This window comes from Stomoxys calcitrans, chromosome 3 (assembly GCF_963082655.1).
Source record: "Stomoxys calcitrans chromosome 3, idStoCalc2.1, whole genome shotgun sequence".
In the NCBI taxonomy this organism is placed as follows: Eukaryota; Metazoa; Arthropoda; class Insecta; order Diptera; family Muscidae; genus Stomoxys; species Stomoxys calcitrans.
Window position 1 is genome coordinate 36797582 of NC_081554.1, and position 17202 is coordinate 36814783.

General features: G+C 39.8%; 1 protein-coding gene across 6 annotated transcripts in view; it reads right to left on the reverse strand.

Annotated features, from left to right (window-relative positions):
• Positions 1-306: 306 nt before the first annotated feature.
• The window catches only part of LOC106082288 (zinc finger protein ush), a 570300-nt gene continuing 553404 nt past the window's right edge, over positions 307-17202 (reverse strand). For 5 of the 6 annotated variants that reach the window (XM_059366043.1, XM_059366041.1, XM_059366047.1 and 2 more), the window contains 8 exons: positions 13408-14537; positions 13232-13332; positions 12922-13170; positions 8436-8723; positions 6909-8246; positions 6522-6810; positions 1346-1479; positions 307-1279 (listed from right to left, as the gene is read on the reverse strand). In XM_059366043.1, coding sequence (XP_059222026.1) covers positions 778-1279; positions 1346-1479; positions 6522-6810; positions 6909-8246; positions 8436-8723; positions 12922-13170; positions 13232-13332; positions 13408-14537 — 4031 coding nt within the window. In that variant the 3' untranslated portion in view covers positions 307-777. The remainder of the gene's footprint in view (positions 1280-1345; positions 1480-6521; positions 6811-6908; positions 8247-8435; positions 8724-12921; positions 13171-13231; positions 13333-13407; positions 14538-17202) is intronic. The other variant, XM_059366042.1, reaches the window with a different exon arrangement.

Sequence of the window (17202 nt, forward strand, 5' to 3'; positions counted from 1 at the left end):
GTTGCTGGTTTAGTAAAATTACTACAATTCGGTTAATTGTATCTTTTGTAATATAATAATAGTTTTTTTTTATATATATGTATATATTTATAAGAATAAATATATTTATTATATAATGTACGTTTCGTAACGAAACTATCGCAAAAAGGCTTAAACTTAAAAAGAGGGAGTTATTCTAAATTGGGGATTTTGTTAGGCTTAAATTTTAGTATGTTTCCTTTTAGCTTATTTTAAAACTTTGGCATGCATTTTATGTCATGTTACATAATCAATTAATTAATTTCATATCTTATTTAAACTCAAGTATTATTATGTTTTTGTTTTCATCATAGCTTTACTACTAAAGGATTTATTATTCAAATACATAGTCTAAGAGGCAATTCACATTGGCAGATACATCTGTCAGAGAGTTTTAAAAATCCACCTTTGAGTTTTTCAAAAATCTGACAGATTCTACTATAATTGTGAGTGACCCACTATATATATATAAAGGATCCAGTTTATATTTCAATTCTATTTTGTTTAATGTATATTTACAGAGATTCTCTTTAAATACTGTACGTTTCCATGGTTAAAGGACTATGCATTGGTTAAAGATTTAGTTTTGTTTTTCTCTTTTCTCTTTTCAGTTTTCAATAACGTGTGATATGCTTTGCGTTAGATGATCCTCGCTGCGCTAGGCGTTTCGTTCCGTTTCCCATTTTAAAAACACTTGTAATACCACTCCCAATTGCGATTGGAGTTTGTGGTCCATGGCCATGATTGTGGCCAATTCTATCAAATGGCTGCCTCTTGTTGTAAATTCTCTTTGTTCTTTTGCATCATAAGTGAGTTGGGAGAGGGAACCGCAGCTGCTGAGACCAAAACACCAGCATTTGGACTGGGACTGTCATTGGTTTCGGGTCGTCGCATTTTATTCTTACAGTAGAATTGTTTGTGGGCCAAATAAGTCTTCATGTAATTAAAGGAAATGTCACAGGTTTGACAATACTTTTGATTGTTGACATTTTCTTCGGGTGTGGCATTGAGTGGTGGTGGTGGTCCGATAGCTGGCGATCTAAGTGTTGGCGTTATGCTCATCATGGGTCCCGTTGGTGGCTCTATGGAAATTTCCATGGGTTCAGATTTTATGTGATGCATTAGATCATTTGCATGTACCGGATGTTGACCAATGCTCGGTATCGGAGAGTTATTATTATCATGTGGATTTAGTAATACTACAGGAGTTGTAGGCGCATTAGCGGTGGCATGATCTACAGGCTCTGATTTAATGGCGAAACTATAGGGTAGAAGAATTTATGTTCATACTACTACGCGTTACTTATAAGAAAAATGTTTAGCTTACGTATTAATTCCATTGTCACCATTGAGACTGCCACTTAAGGAGTTTGTTTCTGCAGTTTCCAAATCGCCTGCTTCTGGAGATATTGAAGGTGAATTGGTTATAATGTGCGGATGCACCAACTTCATATGACGAAGCTAGAAAAAAAGAGAGGAGAGAGGAGAGGGAAAGAGAAGGGGAGAGAATTAATAGACTATATAACAGTAAGATACAATAAAGAATGTACGATTTAGATTTTTAGATTAGAAAAGATTTTATTTATAATTCATTTACAAATATAATTCGATACAGTTTGTTATGAAAATCTAATTTGGCAAACAAACAAAAATTACTAAAATGTAGAGTGATAAATTATCATTAATTTTTTTTTTATTATTATTAATTTTTTTACTATTATTATTCCTGATTTGATTTGCTTTGCTTCAGGTTTTGTTTTACTTTTTTTATTTTCTTATTCATTTAAAATTAACTTTCGGTAATTCAAGGAATTAACTCGATAATTCCCTAGGAGTGCAAAGTTATCCCCATTTAATATTGTATAGAACTCATTTAGAGCCAATGAGCTTTTTCCAAAACATCATCTTCTCTCTTAAGCATATATAGGGCATACCCCTATAAAATAAAAAGTGGTTTCAGGAACTTGTAGGTTGCAATCATTTCTAAAGGTTCTGGAATAGAGGTTGAGTACACCATCTCTGGCTCGAAAAACTGAACTTTAAAATTATAGGGGGATATCGTATTTAAGATGTGGATATTGTGCAGCTAGAGCCCTGTTCTCATTCAAGGCCTTTTCACGTCCCATAAGGTCGCATAAAATACTATCGTGCACTAGATCCCGACCTCTAAGACTAAAATCAACGTCAATGCTTAGTTCAGCACCTAAATCTACCCAGCTCTTTGTCCAGTAAACTTCGGCGTCTATAGTCTCCTTAGCCAGCAGTCGGGGCAATGTATCACTAGGCATTGCAAGTACCTTGCTAATATAATTAAAGTGCAGCCTGAGGGTCTTCAAAAACAAACTCGGTAGCCCCGTTTCGATATGCAACAAATATTGGGTTGCCCAAAAAGTAATTGCGGATTTTTTAAAAGAAAGTAAATGTATTTTTAATAAAACTTAGAATGAACTTTAATCAAAAATCCTTTTTTACACTTTATTTCTAAAACAAGCTAAAAGTAACAGCTGATAACTGACAGAAGAAAGAATGCAATTACAGAGTCACAAGCTGTGAAAAAATTTGTCAACGCCGACTATATGAAAAATCCGCAATTACTTTGTGGGCAACCCAATAGTTAGGCGTATTACTTGGTAAGTATAGTACCTTTTTTATGAAGAACCTGAATAGTTTCTCTACTTGCTCATAGCTAACATGTCCCCACACCTGAGCGCCGTAAAACAATATAGACTTGGCAATATTGACTTAGACAGCAGTATTAAATATCTTCATCTTATTCGAAACGTTAATTCTTCCGTTGTAGATGTAGCGTAGCCATGTGGAATTAATAGCCATTTTTGCAGAGTGTGGCTTGTTAGAAAGATGCTTTACAAAGGAAAGGTTATACGTAAGATTCATAACGAGATATTTGTACTCATTTACGACCTCTATGGTGCCGTAATACCAAGACAGATCCTGGGTCCCTATCTGAAAACAACAATCTTATATTTGGTCAGGTTTAAAATTAGACCCCATAAAGAGCAATATGCGTATAGAGCATAAATCAGCCACCGAATTTTCGTCGGTGAGTCCGAAAGCAGGACAATATCGTCTGCATATATTGTATAAGAACTCTAATCTTGACCTCCCAAATGCGTACACCAGCGGGTAGAACCTCAAATCGTTTAAATACAAAGCGAACAGTATTGGGCTCAGTAAACAGCCCTGACGGATTCCCTGAGTAACCATCCCATACTTGACTTGTGGTGTCACAATAAATCAGACGCAGTATACTAATAATCTTTGTAGAGAGACCCAATGTGGCTAATTTATAAAATAAGGAGTTTCGAAGTACCATGTCAAAGGCAGCAGAAAAGTCAACAAAGAATGCGAACGTCTTTCTACTTCTCTTCCAGTTCAAGTTAACCATGCTTGTAAGGTTAAAGATATTATCAGCAGTCGAGTAGACCCGTCTAAATCCTGCCTGGTATTCGTTCAGAATCTGATTTTGCTCTATCCACGAATTAATTCGGTTCAACACTATACAGGTGAATATTTTGTACAGTGTGTCAGTGACAGTGACACCACATTTACGTTACCTTTTTTGTGCAATAGGACAAAGGGATAGACTCCTGAAGAAAAATAAAGTTAAGCAGATGTAGAACTTCTTGTAGAAACGAAACTGTAGCATATTTGTAGAATTCAAAAGGGATTCTTTCAAAGCCCGGCGCCTTATTACTTTGTGCATTACCGAGTACAAATAGTAAATCCAGCATGGAAGAGGATAAACACAGGAGGATCAATATAATATCCCTGTTTAATTTCAGTACTATACGGTGCATGGAAGTTACATCTATCTAGCTCGATGAAGTTCTTAATATGTATCCATTGTAGATTTTTGTACTAAATACCGGGGATGGAAAAGTCAGTATTTTTTTTATTTTTTCAACGCAGGGAGTACCTTAGTACCGCCTCAACCGATTTAGAACCTTTTAAAGTAAAATATGAACGCAAAGTGTATTGACACATCCGATCACTTCCGGGTGAATAAGAGAGGTTTTTTACACTTCAGCAGCTGATCGTAATTCCGTTTGCAACATCTCAAAAATATTGGTCTAAGACCCTTAAAAGTATGGCATTGTCCTTACATTCTAAATAGACCTAGCCTACTGTAGAAAACATGTTATATTCCAAATGAATAAAGCTTGCTGCTCCAAATTTTGTACATATGCTTTTATCTGCTCTAGGTCAGTTGGGATTGTAAATGAGCCAAACAGTTCATAATTAGGTTTAGCTCATATATCAATCGATCTTCTTCTTCAGTGGGCGGAATAATAATCCAATTGAGTTGTGAATGTAGTAGTTTCTTCTAATTTGAAACATTCATGGCAAGTATCCCTCCAAACATTTGGAAGTGACTTTCTCACTCCCTCCCAGAATTGTCACTTTTTAGGCTCTTTTGTATGATAGTTTGTAGAAATTTCATGATTTAAAACAACAAAATACATTACTATCGAAATTCTATCATTCACGTTTCCCTAATTAGTTTCTCATAATCAACTGTTATTGCTACAAATTTAAAAATAGATTTTTTGTTGTTGTTTTGGACGCTAACTCAAAAAACCCCACACAGAGAATGTATGTTTACTTAGCCTTCTGTAATGAAGAAAGGCCGGTAGCACAGAGGGATAGCATACGCCTCACAATCGTAAGGTTGGCTGTTCAAATCCCAGTCAGGGAAAATCATTGGAAATAAAATCTTCGATTATTAATCTTAATTTGGAAAAGAAATAAATTAGAAAGAGAAATAAAAATAAGCCACTCTTAAAGGTAAAAAAACATTAGGGAAAAATTTTTTTTATTAATGACGTTGATAATCGAATTTTAAACTTTTTTTAGTCCCTATTTAGTCACTCATGGGTATATATCGCCAAGTGGCACGTTTTCTCCCGTACCGAGACACTAATTAGAGTAAAAAATGATATCGCCTGAGATTGTTTTCAACTTCCTTGAGTGCAGATTTAGTGACTCGCACGATAGAAAATGTTTGGAGGGATGTTGTTATTGTAACCACATTTCCATGTGGAGATAGCGGCAAGCTCTTATAAGTGAGTAAGCTCTTTATGGTAATTTAAGGGCGTCCTTGTCATATATTTTTGATCGTCGTAAAAATCTAAGACGATCTAGCCATGTTCTTCAGTCTGTCCGCCCGTTTGTCCCTCTGTCTATTGAAATCACGCTACAGTCTTTAAAAATAGAGATATAGAGCTGAAACTTGGCACAGATTTTTTTTTGTCCATAGACAGGTTAAGTTAGAAGATGGGCTATATCGGACGATATCTTGATATAGCACCCATATAGACCGATCCGCCGATTTAAGGCCTTAGGCCCGTAAAAGCTACATTTATTATCCGATTTTGCTGAAATTTGAGACAGTGAGTTGTGATAGTCCACTCGACATTCTTCTTCAATTTGGACCCGATCGGTTAAGATTTGTACGTAGCTGCCATATAGACCAATCTCTCGACCGATTTTGCCAAAATTTGGGAGAGTGAGTTGTGTTAGGCCCTTCGACATCCTTTATCAAATTGGCTAAGATCGGTTCAGATTTTGATATAGCTGCCATATAGACCGATCTCTCTATTTAAGGTTTTGGACCCTTAAAAGGCGCATTTATTGTCCGATGTCGCCGAAATTTAGGCAAGTGAGTTGTGTTAGGCCCCTCGACATCTATCTGCAAATTTGGCCCAAATCGGTTCGGATTTGGGTAAAGCTGCCATATAGACCGATCTCTCGATTTAAGGCCTTTAGCTCATAAAAGGCGCATTTATTGTTCGATTTCGACGAAATTTGGAATAGTGAGTTGTGTAAGGGCCTTTGACATGCTTCTTCAATTTGACACAGATCGGTCCGGATTTGGATATAGCTGCTATATAGACCGATCTCTTGGTCTTGGTCCCATAAAAGGCGCATCTATAATCCGATTTTGCTGAAATTTGCCATAGTGACTTATGTTAGGCTTGTCGACATCCGTGTCGTATATTGTTCAGATCGGTCTCTATTTGGATATAGCTACCAAAAAGACCAAGATTGTGTTCTAGAAAATAGAACAATGAGTTGTATTTATTAAACCACTCAACGTCCGTGCCGAATTTCGTTAGATTCGGGCCATATTTCGATATAGCTGCTAAGGGGGCATAAATTATGCATTTGTCTCCCGATTATGACGAAACGTGTTTCACATATATACCCGAGGTGGTGGGTATCGAAAGTTCAGTCCGCCCGAACACAACGCTTATTTACTTGTTTTAAACAAAAACTTTCAAGCTATTTTCTCTAAAGTCGAAATTTCAAGAAATTGTATCTAGAGTTAAATTTTAGTATGCAGACTACGCGATAACCGCAATTCAACAGCAATAACACAATTTTATGGAGAAATAGGACATTCCTCTTTATGAAGATTGACAAACGGTTATTTTTTACAAAATTCATAGTCTTCGGCAAAATATCTTGTTTGGTTAACTTACCACATTGCCTTTGTAGGTGGAGGAGTAATTACAAATATCACAATTGAACACCTGTTGCTGTTGCGATTGTTGCTGCTGTTGCTGTTGAAGGCCAGCCGCTACAGCAGCTGCAGCAGCAACTTGTTGCTGTAAATGTTTCTGTTGTTGCTGGACCAGATGCTCTTGGTTTAATGAAGCAGCACTTGGTATTTCAATGGATTCATCCTCCAATATGCAGGCCATAAAATGTTCTTCATTTAAATCGGTGGATTTCTTATCGAAATGCATGCGAATGTGGGTGCGCATACCCCTATAATGAAGAAGAAGAAAAAAAAAACAACAGAATAGTAACTTGATGTGATTCCTTGGTAAATAGAGATATTGCTTTGAATTTGCTTAGTTACTAACCTTAAGGTGTTGCCTTTATAGCGACAAATGGTACATCTGAAGGCCTTGACTGTGCCATGGGTTTCCATGTGCTTGCGACTTTCGCTGGCGGTTAAACTAACGGCATCACAAAGGGGGCATTTGTAAACGTTTTGATTGTGACCGCCTGTAGAGGAACTGCTGCCAGTGCTGGATGAAGTGGGTGCTGTAACAGACGCAGCAGTGGCCGTTGGCGTATGCTGTGGTGCTGGCTGTGCTAATGCTGGCGGTGGTGGACATGGCAAACCATATTCATGTAGAGTTTTACATTTTGTACATTTCTCCTTTGTGGGCAATGCCATTTGGGAACTCTCTGCATTAGCCGCTGCCGCTGCGGCGGCCGCTGCTGCAGCAGCAGCTACAGCGCCACCTCCCTTGGGGCAGTAGTAGTTTTGATGGGCTCTCAGATTGTCCAAGGAAGTGTATTTGATGCCGCAAGCTGCACAAATTAGCTGTTGGTAGGCAACTGGAGTCGTTTCGGCTTGTGAAGCTGCCGTGGCCATGGGTGGTGTTGAAGATACCTTGTTTTCACCTTCGCCTATGTCTTGATTTCGCGCCGAGCAATAGTGCTGTTTGTGGGCCAAATAGTTTTCATATTTACAAAATACTATATTGCATTCTTTGCATTTCGATACGCCTTGCTTTACATAAATTTGGGGTTGATTTGGTGCAGCTGAAGCTGCAGAGGCGGGTTGCACTGCCGCAGCGGCATTGGCGGCTGCTGGATGTGGTAAACCTAAAAGTGATCCACGACCAGAGGCTGCAGCAGCAGCCACAGCGGCTGCGGCTAGTTCGGCGGGTGTGGATGCTGCTTGTGCTCCCACAGCGGCATTATTATTGGAGGAACTAACGGCTGCAGCTGCAGCAGCGGCAGATAATTTTAAAGCTAGTTCTAGATTTTTATTGGCCAAAAGGGGATTTAGTAACTCGGCCGGAAGTAAAGATCTTAAATGGAAATTTTCAAAAATATTTGCCGAATTTGATGCTCCTGGCGGAATGGTGGCTGGTGGTGACATCGAAGATGTGCTTCCGGCACCTGAGCTCCTGGGACTAATGGCTCTTCTTCTAGGTGATGGACTCATCGATGGGCTATTTGGCAACGAGGGGGCACACACAATTTGTTCGGGGGTTATGCTGCCAGCATCGTCAATGGCCAAGTTTTCCTTGCCGGCTTCCAGAAGGGTTTCCATGTCTAGACGTTGCTGATGCTCCACAGCAGCGGCAGCATCTAGAAAGGAAGCGGCTGAATTTAGACGTTGTTTCTGCAGCAAGGCAGCAATGGGGGAACGTCGAAGTGATAAATCCAAAGGTGCGGTTTCTCTGGAAGAAGAACAAGAGGAGAAAAAACAAAATTGTGGGTGAATAACCTTAATAAAGGTGTATGTAATGTGAGGTAAATAAAGACTTCTTTCTTTAGCCATCCATAGGCTTCTACGGCTTTGTATATATTTTGCGGGCTTTCTTTGTACTAAAATGTTGTTGCTTTAATGCTTTTTTTGTTTTACATACCTTAGTCCCTCCGTTTTGCGCTTGGGTGTATTTTCGGAAGATTCTTCCACATTCCTTCGGATGTTCTTTTCAGTTAACAATGTTTCATTGGAAGATGTTTGGCGTGTTGAATCAACTACAGACAGTTGTGGAACTGTAGCTGCTGCTGCTGCAACTAAACTATTAGCAGCTGTAGATGCAGCACTCAAAGCGTTGATATTTAAGGCGGTGGCTAAGGGTTTTAAATGGCCACCATCCAATGTGAAACATGTGGTTTCCGGATTCACCACAGATGCCGAAGGAGATTGTCTGTAAAAAAGATAAAAACTTTTAATAAATATTTGTGTTTATATTAGAAATTGCCATAAGATCGAACTACACTACTAAATACTAAATTTCCCATGAACATTCCATTAAGGAGGCCATCGTAGCGCAGAGGTTAGCTTGTCCGCCTATGACTTTAACGCCTGGGTTAGAATCCAGGCGATACCATCAGAAAAAAATTTCAGCGGTGGTTTTCCCCTCCTAATGCTGGCAACATTTGTGAGGTACTATGTCATGTAAAACCTCTCTCCAAAGAGGTGTCGCACTGCGGCACGCTGTTCGGACTCTGCTATAAAAAAGGAGGAGGGAGCTTCAACTTGAATCGGACTGCACTCATAGATGAGAAATTTGCCCCTGTTCCTTAGTGGAATGTTCATGGGAAAAATTTGCATTCCATTAAGGAACAGGAGAATTGCGCCCTCTAGAAACTAAAGAAGTCAAGACCCAAGATCGGCTTATATGGCAGCTATGGCAGCCATTCTTAGCACAATTTTTGGAAGTCATACCAGAACGCTTCATGCAAAATTTCAGCCAAATCGGATAGGAATTGTGCACTCTAAAGGCTCAAGAAGTCAAATCTGGAGATCGGTTTATATGGCGGCTATATCAGGTTTTGGACTGATTTGGACCATACTTGGCACATTTATTGGGAGTCATACTATAATACTTAATGTAAATTTCAGCCAAATCGGACAAGAATTGCGCCCTCTATAAGCTCCAGAAGTCAAGACCCAAGGTCGGTTTATATAGCGGCTATATCAGGTTTAGACCATACTTGGCACAGTTATTGGAAGTGATACCAAAACACCACGTGCAAAATTTCAGCCAAATCGGATAAGAATTACGCCCTCTAAAAGCTCAAGAAGTCAAGCTCAAGAAGTCAAGAACCCAAACATGCACCGATATGGCCCATTTATAATCCCAACCGACCTACACTAATAAGAAGTCTTTGTGCAATATTTCAAGAGCCTAGCTTTACTCCTTCAAAAGTTAACGCGCTTTCGACAGACGGACGGGCGGACATGGCTAGATCGACTTAAAATGTCATGACGATCAAGAATATATTTACTTTACTAGCTGACACAGGCATGCTCCGCTGCGCCTTCTTTTACTTTATATGGAACAAAAGTTTCCTTGGAATATTTATTTTCGGCAATTAAAGATCTTATAGTGAAATACCATGCTAACTTGACTAACAGTTTAACAATAGAAGTGCCTTTATCTGAATCCCACATGATATTTATTGGTCTACGAATTTAAGTTTGGATGTAAGGTGTACTCCATTCTTAAAATACTTCATTTCAGAACGATAATCTCATGATGTCTGATTTAGTGGTGTTTTCGGGGGAGGGGTGGTCCCCCAGATACTTGGCCCTGAAAAATATCAGCATCGTGCTCTTCTCTCAAATACCATGTATTTAAACCCCATATTGCTATTGGCTTTAGAGGAGTTTACAGGATGAGGCGTCCCCCAAGCACATGGCCCCAAAATAGGTTATCAAATTCGTTTTCTAATCTCAAATACCTTTCATTTGAGCAATATTGCATGGTCGAAAAATGTTTTCCTTTTAGGGGTGTTTTGGGAAAGGGGTGATGCCCTAAATACATGGTCCTACATTTGGATATCAAATTCGTATTCTACTCCCAAATACCTTTATTTGAGCCCCATATTGCGATGGTCACTAAGAAATTGCTGTTTGTGGGGTATTTTTGGAAAGGGGCAGACCCCCAGAAAAATGGTCCCAAGAAGGGTATCAATTCTTGCTCTACCCCCCAATACATTTCATTTAAGCTCCACATTAACGTGGTCGGTAAATAAGCCCGGAAAATATATCAGCAACGTGCTCCATTCTCATATATCTATTTATTTGAACCCCATATTGCCATTGCCCTCAAAATTGGATATCAAATTCGTTTTCTAATTTCATTTAAACTCCTTATTGCAAAAGTCAGCAAATATCTCCGGTTTGGGTTATTGGACCTAAAAACTATGAATATTTAGTTCCACTCTCTTTAAGACCCAAATTGTCTTGGTGAGCAAATACGTCCTATTTGGGGTTTGTTATGGTGGTGGGACGTCCGCTAGACAGTTGGCCCCTAATGTTGATATGAGATACGTTGTCTACTCCCACATACCTTTAATTTGAGCCCCATATTTCCATAGTCGGCAAACATGACCGGCAGTAAATAAGTCCAGTTTGGGGGGTGTTTTGGGAAGGGGTGGACCCCCAGAAACGTGGTCCCACATTTGGATATCAGATTCGTATTCTACTCTCAAATATCTTTCATTTGAGTCCCATATTGCCATGGCCGGTAAATATGTCCGATTTAGAGGTGTTTTGGGGCTTGTGGTGGTACCCCTAACACTTGGTCCGACAATTGGATATCAGATACGTTTTCTCATTCTAAATACCTTTCATTTGAGTCCCACATTGTCGTGATTGGTCTAAATATATGTTTGGTAGGTTTTAGGGTGGGGCAGCCCCCCTAGGTAACCTATCCGAAATTTGGATACCAAATTTTTATTTTTAGGGTACTATTTGAGAGCACACAAAAATTCGCCTAAATCGCACCACCAATCTCCGAGATCTGGCGTTTCTGAAAATTAGGAAAGGGGGAGGGTCCGCCCCCCCCCTCCCCTTCAGATATCAAAAAATTTAGTACCCTATTTTCACCACGGGGTCATTATGCACCATCTGTGAAAATTTCAAGAAAATCGGTTCAGCCGTTTCTGAGTCTATAAGGAACACACAAACAAACAAACACAAATTGATTTTTATATGGGTTGCCCAAAAAGTAATTGCGGATTTTTCAAAAGAAAGTAAATGCATTTTTAATAAAAATTAGAATGAACTTTAATCAAATATACTTTTTTTTACACTTTTTTTCTAAAGCAAGCTAAAAGTAACAGCTGACAACTGACAGAAGAAAGAATGCAATTACAGAGTCACAAGCTGTGAAAAAATTTGTCAACGCCGACTATATGAAAAATCCGCAATTACTTTTTGGGCAACCCAATATAAGATGGGGTCTTAGACGCACATTTCGAGTGTTACAAACGGAAAGACGAAATTGGTATACCCCCTATCCTAAGGTGGAGGGTATAAAAATATCTGAGGGGGATTATTTTGAAAGGGACAAATTTAAAATAATAGCTGTTTTTTAATCAGATGCCAGCACCCTATGTGTAAGCGGTAGGCGACTTGAGGACTTTCTGACATTGTCACAAATTGCATTGACATGTGTTAGTTGGTGGTCGGAATCCTTATGCCATCGACTCTCACATCCAACTGTTGATGTATTTCCGATGACCATGGAGTGAACAGTTTGGCTGAAGATAAGGATGCGGATATCTTCAAATTTTGCAGCGAAATAAGCGACAAGATCGGTGAGGTAGAATTTCGACCTATCGCAAATGGCATGAACAGGGGGCCTGAGGCCATAATCTCGATGACGTCTGAAGGGTGTAGAATAGGGGATAGATAGAGTTTAAACAATTGCGGAGATATCTTGCCGCTTTGGAGATCTCCCTGTTTTACCTTACAGGACTGCGACTTGTTATCTCTAAAATGTTCTCAAAAAGCGCGGCATGACCTGGTACACGTTATTTTAGCCTTATAAATCGGACTAGCTGATGCATACGCCTTATTAATGTGCCGGTTTCGGTCGTATTTAGTTCAGCTGGTAACCCATCGGCTCCTGAGGTGTTGTTATTCTTCAGCCCGCTTCCAACAATGGTAAACGCATATTGTCATCAGTGCATATATTCAACATAAAGCAGCTATGAAAAATGTTTTTTCTTTCTATATCCTCAGCAAACCACGAGTATATGTAATCAGATATTCTCATTTGTCATAGCAGGAGGATGTACCTGCGCCAAAGAAATTTATTTCTTTGATAGAATTTTTGGACTTCATTCCATAAATCATGGTACGTCGTTCAATTTCGTTATACTTGCGGAGGAATAGGCGTGCACTCCTCTTATTTCCCCATACGTTGTCGTCGATTGGAATGTTGCTTCTATCTACAAGGTTGCTCTTCTCGAACTTTTCGAAGTTTAAAAATTTTTGGTATGTAATTTATTTATGACCCTTATCATCCATGGCTGCCCAAATGGGCCAACTTGTCATACATGTTACAATTCCTTATAGAACTATAATAATAATTGAAATGTTATACTTACAAAGGTCCTGCTATCAAACTGGCGGAACGTATTAACGAATAGGGAATAATCAGTATAGGATTTGTGGGTAGAGCCAAAAACGGTGTAGCTGATGGCTGTTGTAATGCAGCAGCAGCGGCGGCAGCAGCAGCCACCATGGCGGGTGTGGGAGTTTTAGTTCTAGTCTGAGGACTCATGGCACCCGAATGCACTGAGTTAGCTTTAGGTGTGCTCGGTGTGGTTGAAACTTCAAGTTTGGGTGTCAATTGGCTAAAAGAAAAACAAAATGACTGAATACTTAAGAAAACGATTAACCCCATCTCAAACCTACCCCTCTGTGCGGCGGGAACTACAGTAGTGCTGCTTGTGGGCCCTATAGGTTTTGACATTATTAAACCGTATGTCACAATCACTGCAATAACGATCGATCTGCTGCAAGAAATAAGGATTTTTTTTCAATTTATCCTCCTTTCTCTAAAGAAAATTTGATTTCAACCAACAACTCACTTGACTAGAATTTTCCTCCATGAGCCCACTGCCGGAGGTGGCAACACCACCAGTGTTATTCGAATTCGAGCTTGGAGCTGGAGATGTTTGATGCATACGCATATGGCGATTGAGAGAGACCTTCTTGTCGGCACTGTAGGAACATTGAGTGCAAGCGTATTGTTTACCTGTCTTGGGAATCTTAGCTGCGGATTCCGATCCACCTCCTGATCCTGTACTAGAGCTGGTCGCAATCGCTGCTGAGGCCTGGGAAGGTGAATGGGAAGCCTTATCGTTGAGTGCGGTAGAAGCCCCTGTATCGTCATCAACATTTTCTTTGTGGCGATGAGAACAATAGAAAGATTGATGGGCCTCCAAGGTGGATGGTGAACTGAATCCGATGCCACAGGGCAAACACATGAATACCTTCATGCGTGGTGCCACCTCTAAGGGCGGTGTGGGTTGAGGTTTCATGAGCGGCTCCAGTTTAGTAATGGATGAACTTCTATGAGGACTAGATGCATCTATATCCCGTTCCCGTTCCTGTTGTTGCTGTTGCTGTTGCAAACGTTGCTTTCTTTGCTGGCTTTGTGATTCATGCACCACTTTTAAATCTTTGGCATCTGGCATTAGGGCAGGATCTGATGCTAACAATGTGTTTAATCTTAATTTGGGCATTGCCTGAGAGGGCGACGAGGAGGAAGAGTGGCGCTCATTGACAGCATCCTCAGATTTAGCTGGACTTATGGAGGGACTATTGATGCCAGGACTACAAGATCTACGATCTTTTGAATTTGTTTCGTCCATTTGTGTGGAAGCTAAATTATCATCTTCATCTGGCTTTGATGATTCGTTTGCATGTACTGCACTCGGTGTTGTGGGCTGCATTGACAAGCAATCAGGCGTTTTTCTCAGATGGCTTTCCAATTCCATTTTTGGTCTCTTTTGCTTTGGGGGCTCATTGTCGTCCAAATCACCCATATCACTGTGATTAGGCGATTCTGCTGGCATTTTGTGTTCAGTCTCTTTAGTTAAACGATTTACGATGGCAGCCGGTGAAGAACGGTGGTCATCATTTGAAGGCTGCTCTTGTTGCATATGATGATGGTCATTTTCATCCATTATATTGTTTGTATTAAAATCTTTGGAATCTGAAATGGGAAAGGAAGCAAAGGAGTAAGGTCAATAAATATTTTTTATTTTTTTTTTTGGAAACATTTTGGTACAATTAGAAATATGTTTTGGGAAACAATTTGAGATTTTTATCGAACATTTGAAGTAAACTAAGAAAACCCACATCATGACATCCAATACCATCATGTTTCACCACCCAGCCAATAAAAAATGATAAAAGCCCAACTATAGTCACCTTTTGTTGATGACTATTGCCTGGCCTGTGGCAGCTACCATTCACTCACAACCTACTCGATTGTAGGGAAAAATTACACCATATTGCAAAGAAACAAAGGAACTGGAAACGAGCTAGAAAAAAATCCTCAAAAAGGGAGATGTAAAGAAGGACTTACTTCAGTGCTAGCCGAGTCTGAACCGACGATATCTCTTTGGAGAGAAGTTCATACATGGCATAGTAACTCACAAATGTCGCCAACATTTGGAGGGCCTGCAACGTTATAGGCGGATATGCTAGCACAGCTCTGAATTTCATTGAAATAGGTTGGAAAACACATTCCATAAGCTTAAGAAGACATCGGAAAATAGGTGTGAAAGTTCACTATGTTGAAAAGTTGACCTACGTATACCGTATTTGGAAAATATGTTGAATGGGGTTTTAAATTTCATTGAAATCAAAAGAAACCCGGTTTTTTCTGCCCTCAGTAGGTAAAATTGGGACATCGGTCTTTATGGACCTATGTCAAGAGTTAGTCTGATTTAGCGCATCTTCGAACTTAACAGTGGGACCTATAGACAGACACTCAGGTATAGCCAATTATCTAAAAGGGTCAGGCACATACTAAGCGTAGAATACCCTCTGAAGTTTGCTTTTCTTTGAGTATTAGTATCTAAGAGCGGCCCGGTAGCGTTTTAGATTACCAGTCGGGGGTTCCAGCAGAGGTTTTGGTCTGTCACTACTGCGGTATGGGCAAAATGTCTAGGTGAGCCTGTTTCAAATGGCTCAACAAGTCAAATCGGGAGATCGGTTTGATGGGAGCTAAATCAGGTTATAGACCGATTTGTACCGTTCTTAACACAGTTGTTGGAAGTCATAACAGAACACTATATCCAAAATTTCAGTCAAATCGGATGAAAATTGAGTCTTCCAGGGGCTCAAGAAATCAAATCGGTTTATATAGGAGTTATATAAGATTATAGACCGATTTATACCGTTCTTTGTACCATTGTTGGAAGCCAAAACGGAACACTATTAGTTTAACTTTTGCCAGTTATCAAAATAGTATTCTACTCCAATTTCAAGCAGCTTTGCCCACGAAACCATGGGTCTAAGCGCCAAAATTGGAAGTTGGCTAAATTATAGACCGATTTGGACCGTACTTACCACATTTGTTGGAAGTCATAAAAGAACATCACGAGCAAAATTTCAGCCAAATCGGACAAAAATTGCGGCTTGTAAGGGCTCAAGAAGTCAAATTGAAAGATCGGTTTATTTGAGACCCATATCAGGTTATAGTCCGATTTGGAGCGTTCTTAACACAGTTGTTGGAAGTCATAACAGAACACTGCATGCAAAATTTCAGCCGAATCGGATGAAAATTGCGGCTTGCGAGGGCTCAAGAAGTAAAATAGGGAGATCGGTTTATATGGGAGCTACATCAGGATATAAACCGATTTGGACCGCACTTGATACAGTTGTTGGATGTTATAAAAGAACACTATATGCAGCCATATCGGATGAAAATTGAGTCTTCCAGGGGCTCAAGAAACCAAATCGGGAGATCGGTTTACATGGGAGCTATATCAGGTTGTAGACCGATTCGGACCGTACTTTGCGCAGTTGTTGGAAGTCATAACAGAACACTACATGCTCAATTTCAGCCAAATCGTGCCGCAGTGCGACATCTCTTTGGATAGAAGTTTTACATGGCATTGTACCTCACAAATGTTGCCAGCATTAGGAGGGGAAACCCACCGCTGAAAATTTTTTTTTCTGATGGTCTCGCCAGGATACGAACCCAGGCTTTCAGCGTCATAGGCGGACATGCTAACCTCTGCGCTACGGTAGCCTCCATCAATTAGAAGTATCTGTGCAAAATTTCAAGTGGATAGCTATAGATACAATAGAATGGATGGACATGTCTAGTCGATCAATAGTATATACACTTTATGGGGTGTACTAATCACAAACGGAATGACGAAATTAGTATATCCCCATAGCAGCTAGATTGAAATAAGTTCCGATTTGGACCAAATTCGGCACTGACATTGAGTAGTATAATAAATACACTGTTCAATTGGTTCAGTATTGGGCTATTTAGAAGCTATTTCCAAATATAGACCGATCTGAACCATATAGGACACAGATGTCGCAAAGTCTGACATAAGTCACTGCATCAAATTTCAGCGAAATCGAATAATAAATACGCCTTTTATGTGGCCAAGACCTTAAATCGAGAGATCGGTCTATATGGCAGCTATATCCAAATCTGGACCGATGCGGGCCGTTTTCAAGGAGGATATCGAGGGGCCTAACACAAATCACTGTCTTAAATATCAGTGAAATCGGACAATAAATGCGCCTTTTATGGGCCCAAGACCTTAAATCGAGACATCGGACTATATGGCAGCTATATACGAATCAGAAGTGATCTGTGCCAATTGAAAAAAATATGTAGAAGGGCC